The 12,301-nt window shown below is 41.4% G+C and overlaps 1 protein-coding gene across 3 annotated transcripts in view; it reads right to left on the bottom strand.

Annotated features, from left to right (window-relative positions):
* LOC120714613 (kazrin-like) overlaps nucleotides 1-8,542 on the bottom strand; it is a 127,371-nt gene extending 118,829 nt beyond the window's left edge. The window contains exons 1-2 of one of the 3 annotated variants that reach the window (XM_040000948.1): nucleotides 8,027-8,542; nucleotides 7,810-7,905 (exon numbers count right to left, since the gene is read on the bottom strand). In XM_040000948.1, the coding sequence (XP_039856882.1) occupies nucleotides 7,810-7,885 (76 nt within the window). In that variant the 5' untranslated portion in view covers nucleotides 7,886-7,905; nucleotides 8,027-8,542. The remainder of the gene's footprint in view (nucleotides 1-7,809; nucleotides 7,906-8,026) is intronic. The other 2 variants (XM_040000939.1, XM_040000956.1) reach the window with 2 other exon arrangements.
* Between the last annotated feature and the right edge of the window lie 3,759 nt (nucleotides 8,543-12,301).

The following is a 12,301-nucleotide window of genomic DNA, read 5'->3' as shown; positions in this document are numbered from 1 at the left end:
TGACCTAAGGAGCATTATGCAGCTAAATTATGCACAACAGTGCAGTTCACAACACTGGACTACATATTTCAAACCTGGTTTGTAAAAATGAGTGAATCCCATCAACTAATAATTAACCTTTAATGAATTAGCAAGAGTGGCTGATCTGGAATGATCCAGCTGCTCTGGCCTGAGGCTCACTGTGATAGCAGATATACTGACCAAGAGATTAAGACACGTCCACTGGTCTCGGCTCTGCTGAGCTACTTAAATCCAATATAGGGATAAAAATAGGTAGGCAGATCCAAATTAGGCTTGTAATGACTCTGAGGAAGTGATTTTCAGTGCTGCTGGGGATATCCAGGGAGTTAAGTAGGATCAATAGAGTAAGTAAGAGTATATTAACAAGTGTGTAGGATGTATCACACAAATTTAGCAGCAGTGATTACATTGTTTGTGTTGTTTAGGGTGTTTAATTTATCAGGAATATGAAAAATAAGGCAATTTTTGTATTTATCTTATTGGATTTACTGTTAGTTATTTGTAATGTATGGTCAATGATGAGCAAATCTGGAGTTTAGAGGAGGTCCCCTGACCTCTCTTAGCAAAGATAGGGGGATAAATCTCCACAATAGGAAGGATGAAGATATTCAGCTCTTGACATCTGTGGACCTACTCTGTGGACGACACTGCAGACAACCTTGCACTGTGGCCGTCCTCACATCACTTTGGTCCAGTGGAGCAGAAAGGTGACTGAAACCACTTCATTGTGTCAGGACACAACATTCTGGCAAGGAGCAGAGCCTGAGCTTGTGGGGATTTATGCAAACGTAGCAATAGCACTCATGAGGCTTTTTCATTGCCACAAGCAATTTGAAGGAAAAAAGTAGGACAAGAATTATTTCCAGAAAAGCTGAGTTGCTCTGTAATTTATTCATATTTAATTTTTTTTTAAAAGTGAAGAGAACATAACAAATGTTGAAAATGTTGAAAATGAAAGGTTTTATTGTTTTTTGAAAAATTTGTTCCCATTTCCTGCAGGAAATATTGACAAAAAAGTTGGAAGAAGGGCAGCAAAAGACTGGAAAAGTTGTGTAGTGCTTAAAAAACACCAAGTGGCCTAAACTCACACATAGTTTGCAAATAGTAAGACATTTTCAGAGGATCTTTTTCTAAATATAAAATTGCAATGAATTTGGAGATTTCAGCTTCTGCAGTTCATAATTTTATTAAAACATTTGGAAAATCCAGAGAAACTTCGGTAAGCAAGGCCAACAACAAATATTGAATAGTCGTGATCGTCGATCCCTGAGGCAGCACTTCATTAAAAATCAACAAGATTGCAAAGCAGAAATCACTGCATGAGCTCAGGAACACATTTCATAATTATTAAAAGTTCACTGCTTTATCTGCAAATGCATTACGCAGAAAAGTTCCAGAAAACCTGTTACATTCTTTGGGACTGAGGTGAAGTGGAAAAACAGTACTGTATGGAAGACACAATCCTCCAGGCTAAAGAGGAAAGAACCATCCAGTGTATTGGTTTGCATGGTATGGATAACTTGCACATCTATGAAGGCCCCAGTAATGCTCAAGAATATATAAGCTGGCACCACATACACGATATTGCCAAAAATATTTTCTGCTGTCACATGTAGTTGAAATTGATTGACATCCCATTCCTAATCTAAAGGAATCTGATATATGATGTTTTTATGTTCTTCCAGGAGCACATTTGTGATCAGACACTGATGTTGGACGAGAAGGCCTGGCTCTGTCGGGTTGAGGGTGAGGACTCTTCTTCCACCTCAAACTCACTCATCCATGTCTTTATGGATCTTGCTTTGCGCACTGGTGCGCAGTCATGTTGGAACAAGAAGATACCATCCCAAAACCTTTCCCACAAAGTTGGGATCATGAAATTGTCCAAAATGTCTCGGAAGCATAAACATTAAGAGTTCCTGTCACTGGAACTAATCGGCTGACGCCAACTCCTGAAAAACAACCCCACACCATAATTGCCCTCCACCAAACATTTGGTGAAATGCAGTCAAGCAAGTACGGACCTCCTAGAAACCGCCAAACCCAGACTGGTCAAACTGGAAACCCCTTCCCTGAATCTCTCTATGCACTGTTCTTGAGGCCTGTAGTGGCTGACTACAGAAAGTTTGCAACTCTGGCACTGAGCATCTTAGCATCTGCTGACCCTGCTCTGTGTCCTACCACTTTATGTTTGAATGGGTGTTATTCCCAATCGCTTCCACTTTTTTATAATATCACTAACAGCTGACTGCGGAATATTTAGCAGTGAGGAAAATTTCACGACCGGACTAGTTGCACAGTATCATGATGGAATCCAATGAGCTCGTGAGAGCAAGCCAGCAGTCAGTAGAAGCAGATATATTTATATATATATACCTCATATATACATTTGTGTGTGTGTGTGTGTGTGTGTGTGTGTGTGTGTGTGTGTGTGTGTGTGTGTGTGTGTGTGTGTGTGTGTGTGTGTAATACCATGGGTGTGTAGTAAAACAGTCCACCTCTGATCACCCACTGAAAATATCTGGATATATCTGTATCAGATAGATATATATTCAGATAGAATATTAAAAAATACAACAAAGGTGGCCCTGAATAGTCTTGATGCATGTTCAGTCATGCAGGTAGGGACATCCCAGTGAGTTGATTCTGGTCATGGGGATGTAACATTTCAGTGGGAAAAACATTGCATCACTCATCCAAGGGGAGACTGAGAAAGTCACTTGGATGAGTGATGAAATATTTCTACTGAAACGTAACATCCCCATGACCAGAATTGAATTTCTGAGATGCTCCGAATTGTTAATTTACCAAAATCTTATATCACCCTAGAATGAAAATCTGTTTCACTTTCCAAACTAGGCCGACTGATTACTCCAGTTCCCAGATGCAAAAGCATTTAACGACGAGTGTTACTACAAGAAGAAATGATGCAACACGGTGGTAAACCTGCTCCTGTCATTTTTAAATGTCTTGTTGCTAATTCGATCGATTCAGAATCCACCAGTAGTTTTTCTAAAATAATCAAATGAGCTTCGATGTCGAAGGTTTATGTGCCATTTTCAGGCAAAAATGGGGTTTAAACAATTCACCAATTGCTGCGTTATCTTTTTAATTCCCCACCGTGTCCACAACTTTGGAAGCAATGTTGTAAAAGCAAAAATGGGGGGGGGGGGGGGGGGGAGGAGAGTGAAGAGGCAACACAAAGAGGTTAAGAATGTAGTGAATAATGCATGCAGCTCTGCGAAACAGAGGCTTCACTTGTCATTTATTCAGGGAAAAGTTAACGCTCTACCTAGAAGCACAAGTGGAAAATTTGCTGTTGGAACAAAAGGACAGACTTGCTGCAGTTTTACATGTTGTCTGCACTTCACACTTCTGCTGATCTGCAGAGGAGGAGAGACTTTTTATCTCATAATGACGCAAATTATAAAACACCTAATTTTACAATCCTGCTGTACTTGTATACTAACAGCTCTTGTTCGTCATCCAAAAAGTGTTTTCTCACTGGATGTCATTTTATCTTTTTTTCCTATGAAAAAAATCACTATGCATTTAACCAAATCCAGCTCATTACAACAAAAGACAACAGCCTGGAACTGTGATTTGCATATCTGTTAGATTAGTCTCTAATCTAATCTGTAATTATACCCACACTGACAATTAACCCATTCATTGAAGCCCAATCAAGTAGAACTGGATAGTGGAAACACATCATACCAAACTCGTGAGAGTTCTCATGGTCAAACAAAATGAGCTGAGTGAAACTGAGACAGGAAACAAAGAAAGAAGAAGAAAGAAGATATTTCTGGGTGTGTGTGGCGTCTGTTCAGGTCACAGTATTAAAATAACATCAACTAGAAAGAGAATATGGCTCACGCTATGAGAGATTAGCTGATTTTTGAGGTGAAAAGAAGCAAATATAGCCTGTATAGCAGATGTTAAAGATCGTCCTTTCTTCAAATATTTGTGCCTTCATTAAAGAAAAATAGTAGATGATGAGAACACCCTGTGTAACATGTTGAGATGTAACCACAAATTTTTAGCGATGTTCAAGTAGGGATGTGTGAGAGCTGTTAAAAGTCTCTGCTTGCAGCAAAGGGAAAACCTATGGAAGCTTGTTATAAATGCTGACAACTTCGCGCTCCACCCTTTCGTGTGTATAAGGTGACCTCTGACATCACAAAACCCGAAGCTTCAAAATGCCTGACGTCAAAGTGACTACATCCATCTTTTGTAATATTTATGAAACTGCATGATATTTATCAGGGAAATGTGTTGCTATGTCACTGCAATGTGCTTCTAATTGTTTCCAACCCCATAATTATTAATTGGCATCTTCATCTTTTCTCTCTGAGCAAACCTTTGGTGATCGTCGCCACAGTTTTAATTAAAATTGTCCACAAAATTTGCTTCCAAATAATTTTGCTTTACAGATTTCCGCATTTGATTTCCGTGATGAGGATGTAGGTAGCATTTCCCTCTCTGATGTTTGTGCATCAACCCTGCACAGTGGAATGATACAACGACGCTGCTGCGTCAGCTAAACCTTCGTACAGCTGCTTCACACTCACGGGTGGCTTCTATTTTCTGCCCAGCAGACGTGAAGTCTTCTTGTTCTTTCAAATCCACATTGTGACTTTCACATGCATTAATGGCATTTCAGGCAGTGGAAATTGCAGGCTGGAGGCACTTTGATATCTTTTTTATAGCCTTTACAGCCAGTGGCCGCCGAGAAGCTGCATTTTTATATGGAAAGGTTGCTGAGCGTTTCCAGGCTTTTCAGGTTTACAGAGTCAGAGAATTTATGAGCTCTTATCTGAAAGTATCTAATGCCAAATCTTGACCTGCCTTACGAATCTTAATGATTCAAAGTTTTAAGATGCTCAAAAAGTTAACATTATCCCTGCAAATGATGAAATATCCCATCAATCAGTGTTTCCACATTGTGTGATAGTGATAGACCACCAAGCCATACGACACTTCAACCACAACACTTAAACACACACAACACAGCACTCAGAAGCTACCCTGCAGCTTCACAAGTACTCTGTTTAATCTGCACTGGTCACTTCACTTTATTGTTATTGATATTTATATTTAAAAGTGCAATACTGTAATTTTCTGCTGCTCATTCCTGTGCAATATCCCATCTGCCCTCCCGTCATATTTCTTTTCAAGATTTTCATTTAATCACTAGTGTACATATATTTATATTTATAGATACATATATATTTAGTCATCTTTTCTCTTTTACTATGTCTCTCTAATATTTTGCTCCTTACTATTTTTCTATTTTTTTTATTATTTTTTTTTTATTTTATTATATTTTCTCCTACTGTATCATGCTGCTGAGTGACTGCTGCTCGTCAAACACATTTCATTGCAATGTTGACCCTGTGCTAACTTGCATATGACAAATAAAACTGAAACTGAACTGAACTGAGTGTTACAAATCTGAATTTCTCGTCTTTCTTTATATATTCATAGTGAAGTGGTTTACACATTTAACTAGCAAGTCACAGATCTCCGTTAAATCCTGGGAGGTGACACAAATCCCTTTGGGGTTGCATCAGGAAGGGCATCGAGCATAAGAAAAATAATAATCTGCCAAAACAAACAGGTGGTGCTACCTGCTGTGGCGGACCTTTGTTAATAAGCAGACAAAAGTAACTATTCATGGAGAGGTCTTGAATGATTAGTAATTCACGAGTCACTAGTAAATTGTTAATAGTGAAGTAATATTTGAGAAAAAAGTACATCAAAAACATTTAATCTTTTTAAATCTTTGCATGCCAGCCAGTGTATGCGAAGGCTTTGGCAGATTACATGCTAATAAATTGACTTTCTACATGCTGCATGATAAAAAGGCTGAGATCCACCGCCATGTGCTACAACACAATATAATCTGCTATTTATCATTCAATTTTTCCACTGTGTATGCTGATGATGAAAAGAAATACTGAATTTTATTGTGAAGGCTTGCCTTGCCTTGCTGCCATCCATGATCCAATGTGATAAGCACTGACACACCCTCTCCTTGTTTACATCCTTTTATACTGAGATGCCCTCCAGATAATCTACTGCTTCAGGGCTATGAAGCATTTGTATTCTGCATACATTTGCATCTGCATACACATGTAGCTGTCATTATATGTTGGACTTATCCGGCGTTTTGTGCACACTGTTTGCACACTAATCCAGTGCATTCTCTGCTTGCCATAAAAACCTGAAACCAGAGAGACGACCAGCAGCTCAGCAGCTCTTAAAGACACTCATTTAATGAAGATGCTTTCAGCCTCCTGCCCGTCTGAAGCAAAATTTTAATCAAAACCCTGCAACCCCTTCACCAGTAATATGCTCTTATCAACGCAAGCCCGTGGATGCATTCAAACAAATTGCATTATTTATAAAAGAGTGCTCTCGTGTAAAGACAAGTACAATTCACTGCACCACATCTGCATATCTATCTTCCCAAATAACTCCATGATTCAAAAATCCCAGCAGATGAACTCCTGCAACACAGCCTTGCTAAGTAACACGTGTCAAGAAGCATGAATTTTACAGCACAGGGAAATGACTGATGTGTTTCCATTATTAGCTCCACTAAGTGCTGTCTTAGCTGCGCTCGTGTTAATAACACTTGCTTTGAAACTCTAATCAGACGCCCCTCTCTGCAGGTGGTAATGACGAGAAACAAAGGCATTTAAAATTGATGTGACAAACCCGATACGTAGTATAAAGGCACATCTGTTTTGAAATCCACCCGGGCTCTCCTCATTATCCTTCATAACACCGTGTGAAGAATCGCTATGCATTTAAGGCTGAGCGAAGGCATCAAAGGCGTTGACTAAGTTCTCGCTGCATGACTCTATGAGGAGAAATACCAGGCCAGTTATGGGAGGATGCAGCTGACACTTTGATTGTGGAGACAAGTCGATCTCTGCTCTATTTTTCCTCTTGGGGGAAATATGTATTCTGACCATGTTCGTTACATAATAAGATATCACTTGAGCATGCTTTATAAGCAGCGCTCCAAGGTTGTGTTCGGTGTGTCTGCACCCCTGAAAATCTTGATAGATTCCCTTTTTAATAATTTAGCTATCAGTCTGAACTATGAGAGCTCCTCAAATAGTGTCTCACCCTGACAAATTCAGTTTCAATCATACTGTGAATAACACTGTGCTGCAAAGTATGCATTCAGATCTGCTACTTAAGACTGCAGAAATTACTAAAAACATACAGAAATATTAGCCAGCACACCTGGTCTGTAAAGAAAGCTGTCAGTTTCCAGTTTCTCTTTGTGTTCAAGTACCTCTAAAGCGCTCTTTTAGCAAAGTGTAACTCCCAACACAGCTGAGCCACAGTCCCGGGTTAATCCCGCATGCTGTCCAAAAAGCTTTTGAAGCCACCTCCTTATAACACAAGTGCTGCACAAGTTAATCCTGCTGCTCAGAAACTTGGGCAGCACCACAATGACAGTCACACAGTTTGTCAAGGATGAAAAAAAAGGAAAAATATAAGATTGCTTCTTTCCTTTAACATCACCGTAACGTGTGAAAAGATAACCCAGTTTTGTTTTCCTGTCATCTCTTTGAAAACTCTCTGCTTTGTGCAAGATTTAAGCCGTGATAATGCAATCTCATTGATGCGCCTCCAAGGGTCAGATGAATTAAAACAGCAGTAAGACTCAGGATGCGATTGTGTGGAATTGCTGAGGGTGGATGTAAGGCATGCATGTGATTAAAGATTTTTTTGGGGGGGGGGGAATATGGAGAGAGTGAAACTCACTGGCTTGCATGAGCTGTCCCTGGCGTCCAAACACCTGGGAGAAAGTGGCATGGCTGCAGGTGAGGGTGTCCTCCATGGCTGTCCCACTGGCCCACGCTGCTGAGGAGAAAGAGAGTGGGGGGAGAGAATGGGGAAAGGGAAGGTCAGCATCACTGCGTCACATTCAGATGGGAAAAAGAAGGAAAATGAATGAGGAGAACAAGAGACAAGGGCTTGCCTTCAGTTGGAGCAGCTGCTGACTGATCTCTGGTGGTGACTGCTCTTCTCTGGACCCGTCCTGTGTTGTTGTTGCTGCTGCTGCTGCTGCTGAGGAGCAAAATGCAGCCCCTCGCTGCTCGCACCAAAATGAGCAGAACTGCTCGCCGCACAGATAATAATGGGAGGGGGGGAGTGTATGTGTGTGTGTTCCTGCCTGCCTGCCAGCCTGCTTGTCAGCATGTAAGTGTTCGCGCGCGAGAGAAAGTTCTGTGAATGTGTGCATGTGGGGCGAGAGAGCGATTGCAGGGTGGTAAAGCAGGTAACGCAGAGCTGTAGGCACACTTGCTCTGCCAGCACTCTGATCTTGTGCTTCGTCTGTACGGGCTGACAGTCCTCTGCGGCTCCAGACAGGCTGGATAGAAGAGAGGGGTGGCGAGGGGTGAGTGCAGCTTCTACATCAGGTAAAAGTCAATCCTCCCTCTTCCCCTCTCACTCTCAGCTTAAGTAGATGGCAGCGTCTGTCCTCTGGGCATAGGACAGGACTGTTGTTTTCTGATCTGCGTGAGTGTGCCCCCTTTTCACTCCTCCTACCCCTCCTCTCCTCTCTTCTCTACAGCCCTCATTTGCTGCGCCTCAGCAGTAACATTTCTCCTGTTCTCTCTCACATGTCTTACTAACTCTCCACCCCGCCCCATGCAAATCCCCTCGATCCATCTTAAAGCTCGGGCCGCTGCTGGGAAACAGATTCTAGCAAACTCGAGTGCTTCATCTTCCCCCGGTGCTGAGGGAGAAGAAAGAAAAAAAAAGGAGGATGAGAAAGTGGAGAGGTTGTATAAAAAGCGAAAAGTAGGGCTGGTACAGTTTCCAGAGGCTTCATCTTGAAAAGGAATTGGAGAAAACTGCTGAGTATAAAATAAAAATCAGCTCCTACTCCACCGAAAATGTAACTCCTGTAAACTTACACTTGCCTCGATGTGTAGTGCAGCAGCTCTGGTGGAGAAGTGAAAAATGAGGCTGTCTGAAATCTTCACGCCGCAGCAAAGGGCTAAATGAAGGTGTCGTAATAAATATTAACAACACCACAGGAACAAAATGAGCATATGTTACGAGATCTTAAAATACCCTCCCAGACCTTGGAGGCACAGTTGTATTGTACCCAGTGTGCAGCGGTTGGCATGGAGACCTCCACCACAGACGAGACCAGCACAGTGGTTCCAGCACATTATCGCACTCAGGCCATTTTTGCAATGTCTAACCTCTCTGCAGCCTGTAAACCGGTGTTAAGCAGTCAATTTCCTCCCAGGCACAGGAAAAAAAAATCAACTTTGCCAGGAAGCAGCATTGTCATGGAGCCATCTCTCACGCCATTGCTCTGCAAGGAGAGCTCACCGGGGACCTGACCACAGCACTCACATCCTCACATCACATTCTCCTGTTTTGAAAGGAAATGACAGGAAGCTCAGTAGACTGCAGTGGGCCGGTTTAAGCAGGTGCTTCTGCAAGTAAAAAAAAAGTAGAAGAAGAAGAAGAAAATGTCCTGCACTGAAAGCCTGTAAGCAAGTGATAGTAAGTTTGTAGGTTGGAAACGGGTTAGGTAGCTGCAAACAGCATGTGGCCGCGTGCAAACCCAACTAAAAATCTGCAAAATGCTGAGGTCAAAGTGAAGTCTGGCATTTCATAAACAGTGAGAATACGCCAGGTACGCCTTCACTTTCAAGTCAGAGAGACTAATGCCCTGCAGAATACATCTCCTCTCCACCTTCATCAGCTTTAATGCTATTCTCTTTGAACAGGAAATAGAGGCATAGTGAGGTTTTTTAGGAGGCTGTAAATCATTGTGTATGAGCAGCTGTCATTCCCTTCCACTATGTATCCTGTTACTGGCAATTTTCTTTCTCCTGGGGACAAATAAGTGTTTATTTTATTTTAATCCAGTCTAATCCAGATTTTTAATGTTCAACTATATGTTGTGGTAGATAAAGAAGTAAACATCTTGCATTAGTGAAGCTTGATCGTATTACTTTAAAGCTATTTCGTTTATTAAAACTCATTAGCTTTAAGATATCATTAATGAAAATAATTACCAGTTTACATGAACATTGAAATGATCAGAATATCGATCTGTCCACGCTCTGAGCCACAGATGTTTATTTTTAGCATTAATGTTTGCCTTACAGGAAGCGCTTTGGCAAAGTTATTGCCCTCTGTGTGTGTGTGTGTGTGTGTGTGTGTGTGTGTGTGTGTGTACGTACAATGGAAGTTTGCATCTTTTCAGACTTGCTCTTATCTCTTTGACATTTTCAGCCATGCTAGTGGGTCTGCGGTTTGCTCACGTCAGCATGTTGTTCGATCCATCCGCCACGCTGGTCCAGGCTGAAATATTTGCACAGACGTTTATGCCTCCCTCAGGGGGAATCTCCGACTCTCCCAGCATTAGGTCAAAATTTCAAACTCTTCCCAGCGCAACAATAACAACATTCCTACCACTGCACTGACAGCTGAATCGTAGCATGTCATGACACTCAGCTAAGACTGCAGAGCACAAAGACTTGTATATTTAAGCAAATATTACACTTGCTTATCTCATAGCTACAAAAAAAAAAAAAAGTCTGTCTTTTGATCAGCTGGAAGAGGGCTAACTTTTCATAACTTGACTCTGTTGCTCTCCATCGGCGTCTCCACACAAAAACATCTCCTCACAACTCCAGATTGTAGTTTTCACTGACAACAATATTTATCACGATGTGAACTGAAATATTGTATTTTATTTGATGCTGATGCCATTTCTTTATTTATTTGAAATTACATGCTTGTCCTGAATTGTATGCATGGTGTAATTGAGAGGTTGAGATGGGTAATCGCTCCACTCTTTTACATCTTAAATCTGCCTCTCTGGAATGTCGTAGTTTATTTTGTCAAGTCAGGCACAGTACTGCATGGAATTGCATTTTTATGAATAGGGCTGAAGCACCGTACACAGCAATCAAGAGAGAGTGCAGCGATATTTCACCCTGACAGCATGAGTATGGTGCGGCGCTCCTCCAAGTGCCCACCCCTCCACACACACATACACACATTCACATAAACTACATCCAGCCATAAAGTATACCATCATGGCACTGGGGCAAATAAACACGTCTCCACATCCCTCTGAATAAAGGGATGCAGCCTGTGGATCAAATCCAACAAACAGATTACATTTAATTTATAATCTCATCCATCAGGATGTCTTCTGTGAGGATCTGGTCCACGCCACAGTGCTCTGGTGAAGATTTGGAGCGCACTCTCCGTTGGCCGGCATTGATAGTTCGTTAGGTTTTTAGGTACTGGGCTACATAAATGAGACGGATGAGGTCTGTCAAAAAATGAGCTCATCAGATGCACACAAGCCAGATGAGACCTTGAAAGATATTCATAGCTACAGATCCATCCCAAGAGATTCTGAGAAGCTTTGATTTCAGAGATGTTTTTCTGCACATATTGGCTGTAACAAGTGGTTATGTGAGTTACCACTGTCATCTTCACAGCTTGAAGCAGTCTGGCCATTCTCCTTCAACCTTTGACATCAACAAGCAATTTTCACCCAAAAAACCGCCGCTCACTTGACATCTCCTCTTTGTTGGATCACTCTCTGTAAACCCCAGAGATGGTTGTGTAGGAAAAAATCCCAGCAGTTTCTGAAATACTCACACCAGCTCATCTGACACCAACAACCACAGCACACTCAAAGCCACTTAAATCACCTTCAGCTCCGTTCTCATGCTCAGTTTGAACTTCAGCAGGTCGTCTTGACCACATCTGTGTGCCTAAATGCACTGAGTTGCTGCCCTGTGATTGGCTGATTAAATATTTGTGTTTACTTATTGCGATAATTATTGCCATGTAACAGACACTATTCGTAAATAAGAAGCAGCGGTGTGCGAGTGACAGAAATATCACAAATATGCACAACACTGAATTATTCATCATAGTTCGTGTGCACACTAGTTTTGTTTCACTGCCCGTGCATGAGCCCTGTAAGGATTTATGACTGTTACTTATCAGTGACTATTCAGAATACATTAATGCACACCTGGATGGAGGACAGTCAAACCTGACTTAAATTACACTACACTTTATATTTTATAGGATTAAGTTCTAAACTAATTATTTTCAAAGTCCATAAACAAAACAGCCATATCTGATGCGTACTGTGTCCAATAGGGCTTTGACTCATATATCTGTTACACAATTTGCTTCCCATTTCTATTCTAACCCACACCACAGAGGCAAGAGTTTAAGGTAATGCACGACT

Source organism: Simochromis diagramma, unplaced genomic scaffold, assembly GCF_900408965.1.
Source record: "Simochromis diagramma unplaced genomic scaffold, fSimDia1.1 OVJJ01000320.1, whole genome shotgun sequence".
Taxonomy (NCBI): domain Eukaryota; kingdom Metazoa; phylum Chordata; class Actinopteri; order Cichliformes; family Cichlidae; genus Simochromis; species Simochromis diagramma.
The sequence above is the reverse complement of the archived record's forward strand: the minus strand, read 5'-3'. Positions and strand labels throughout refer to the sequence as shown.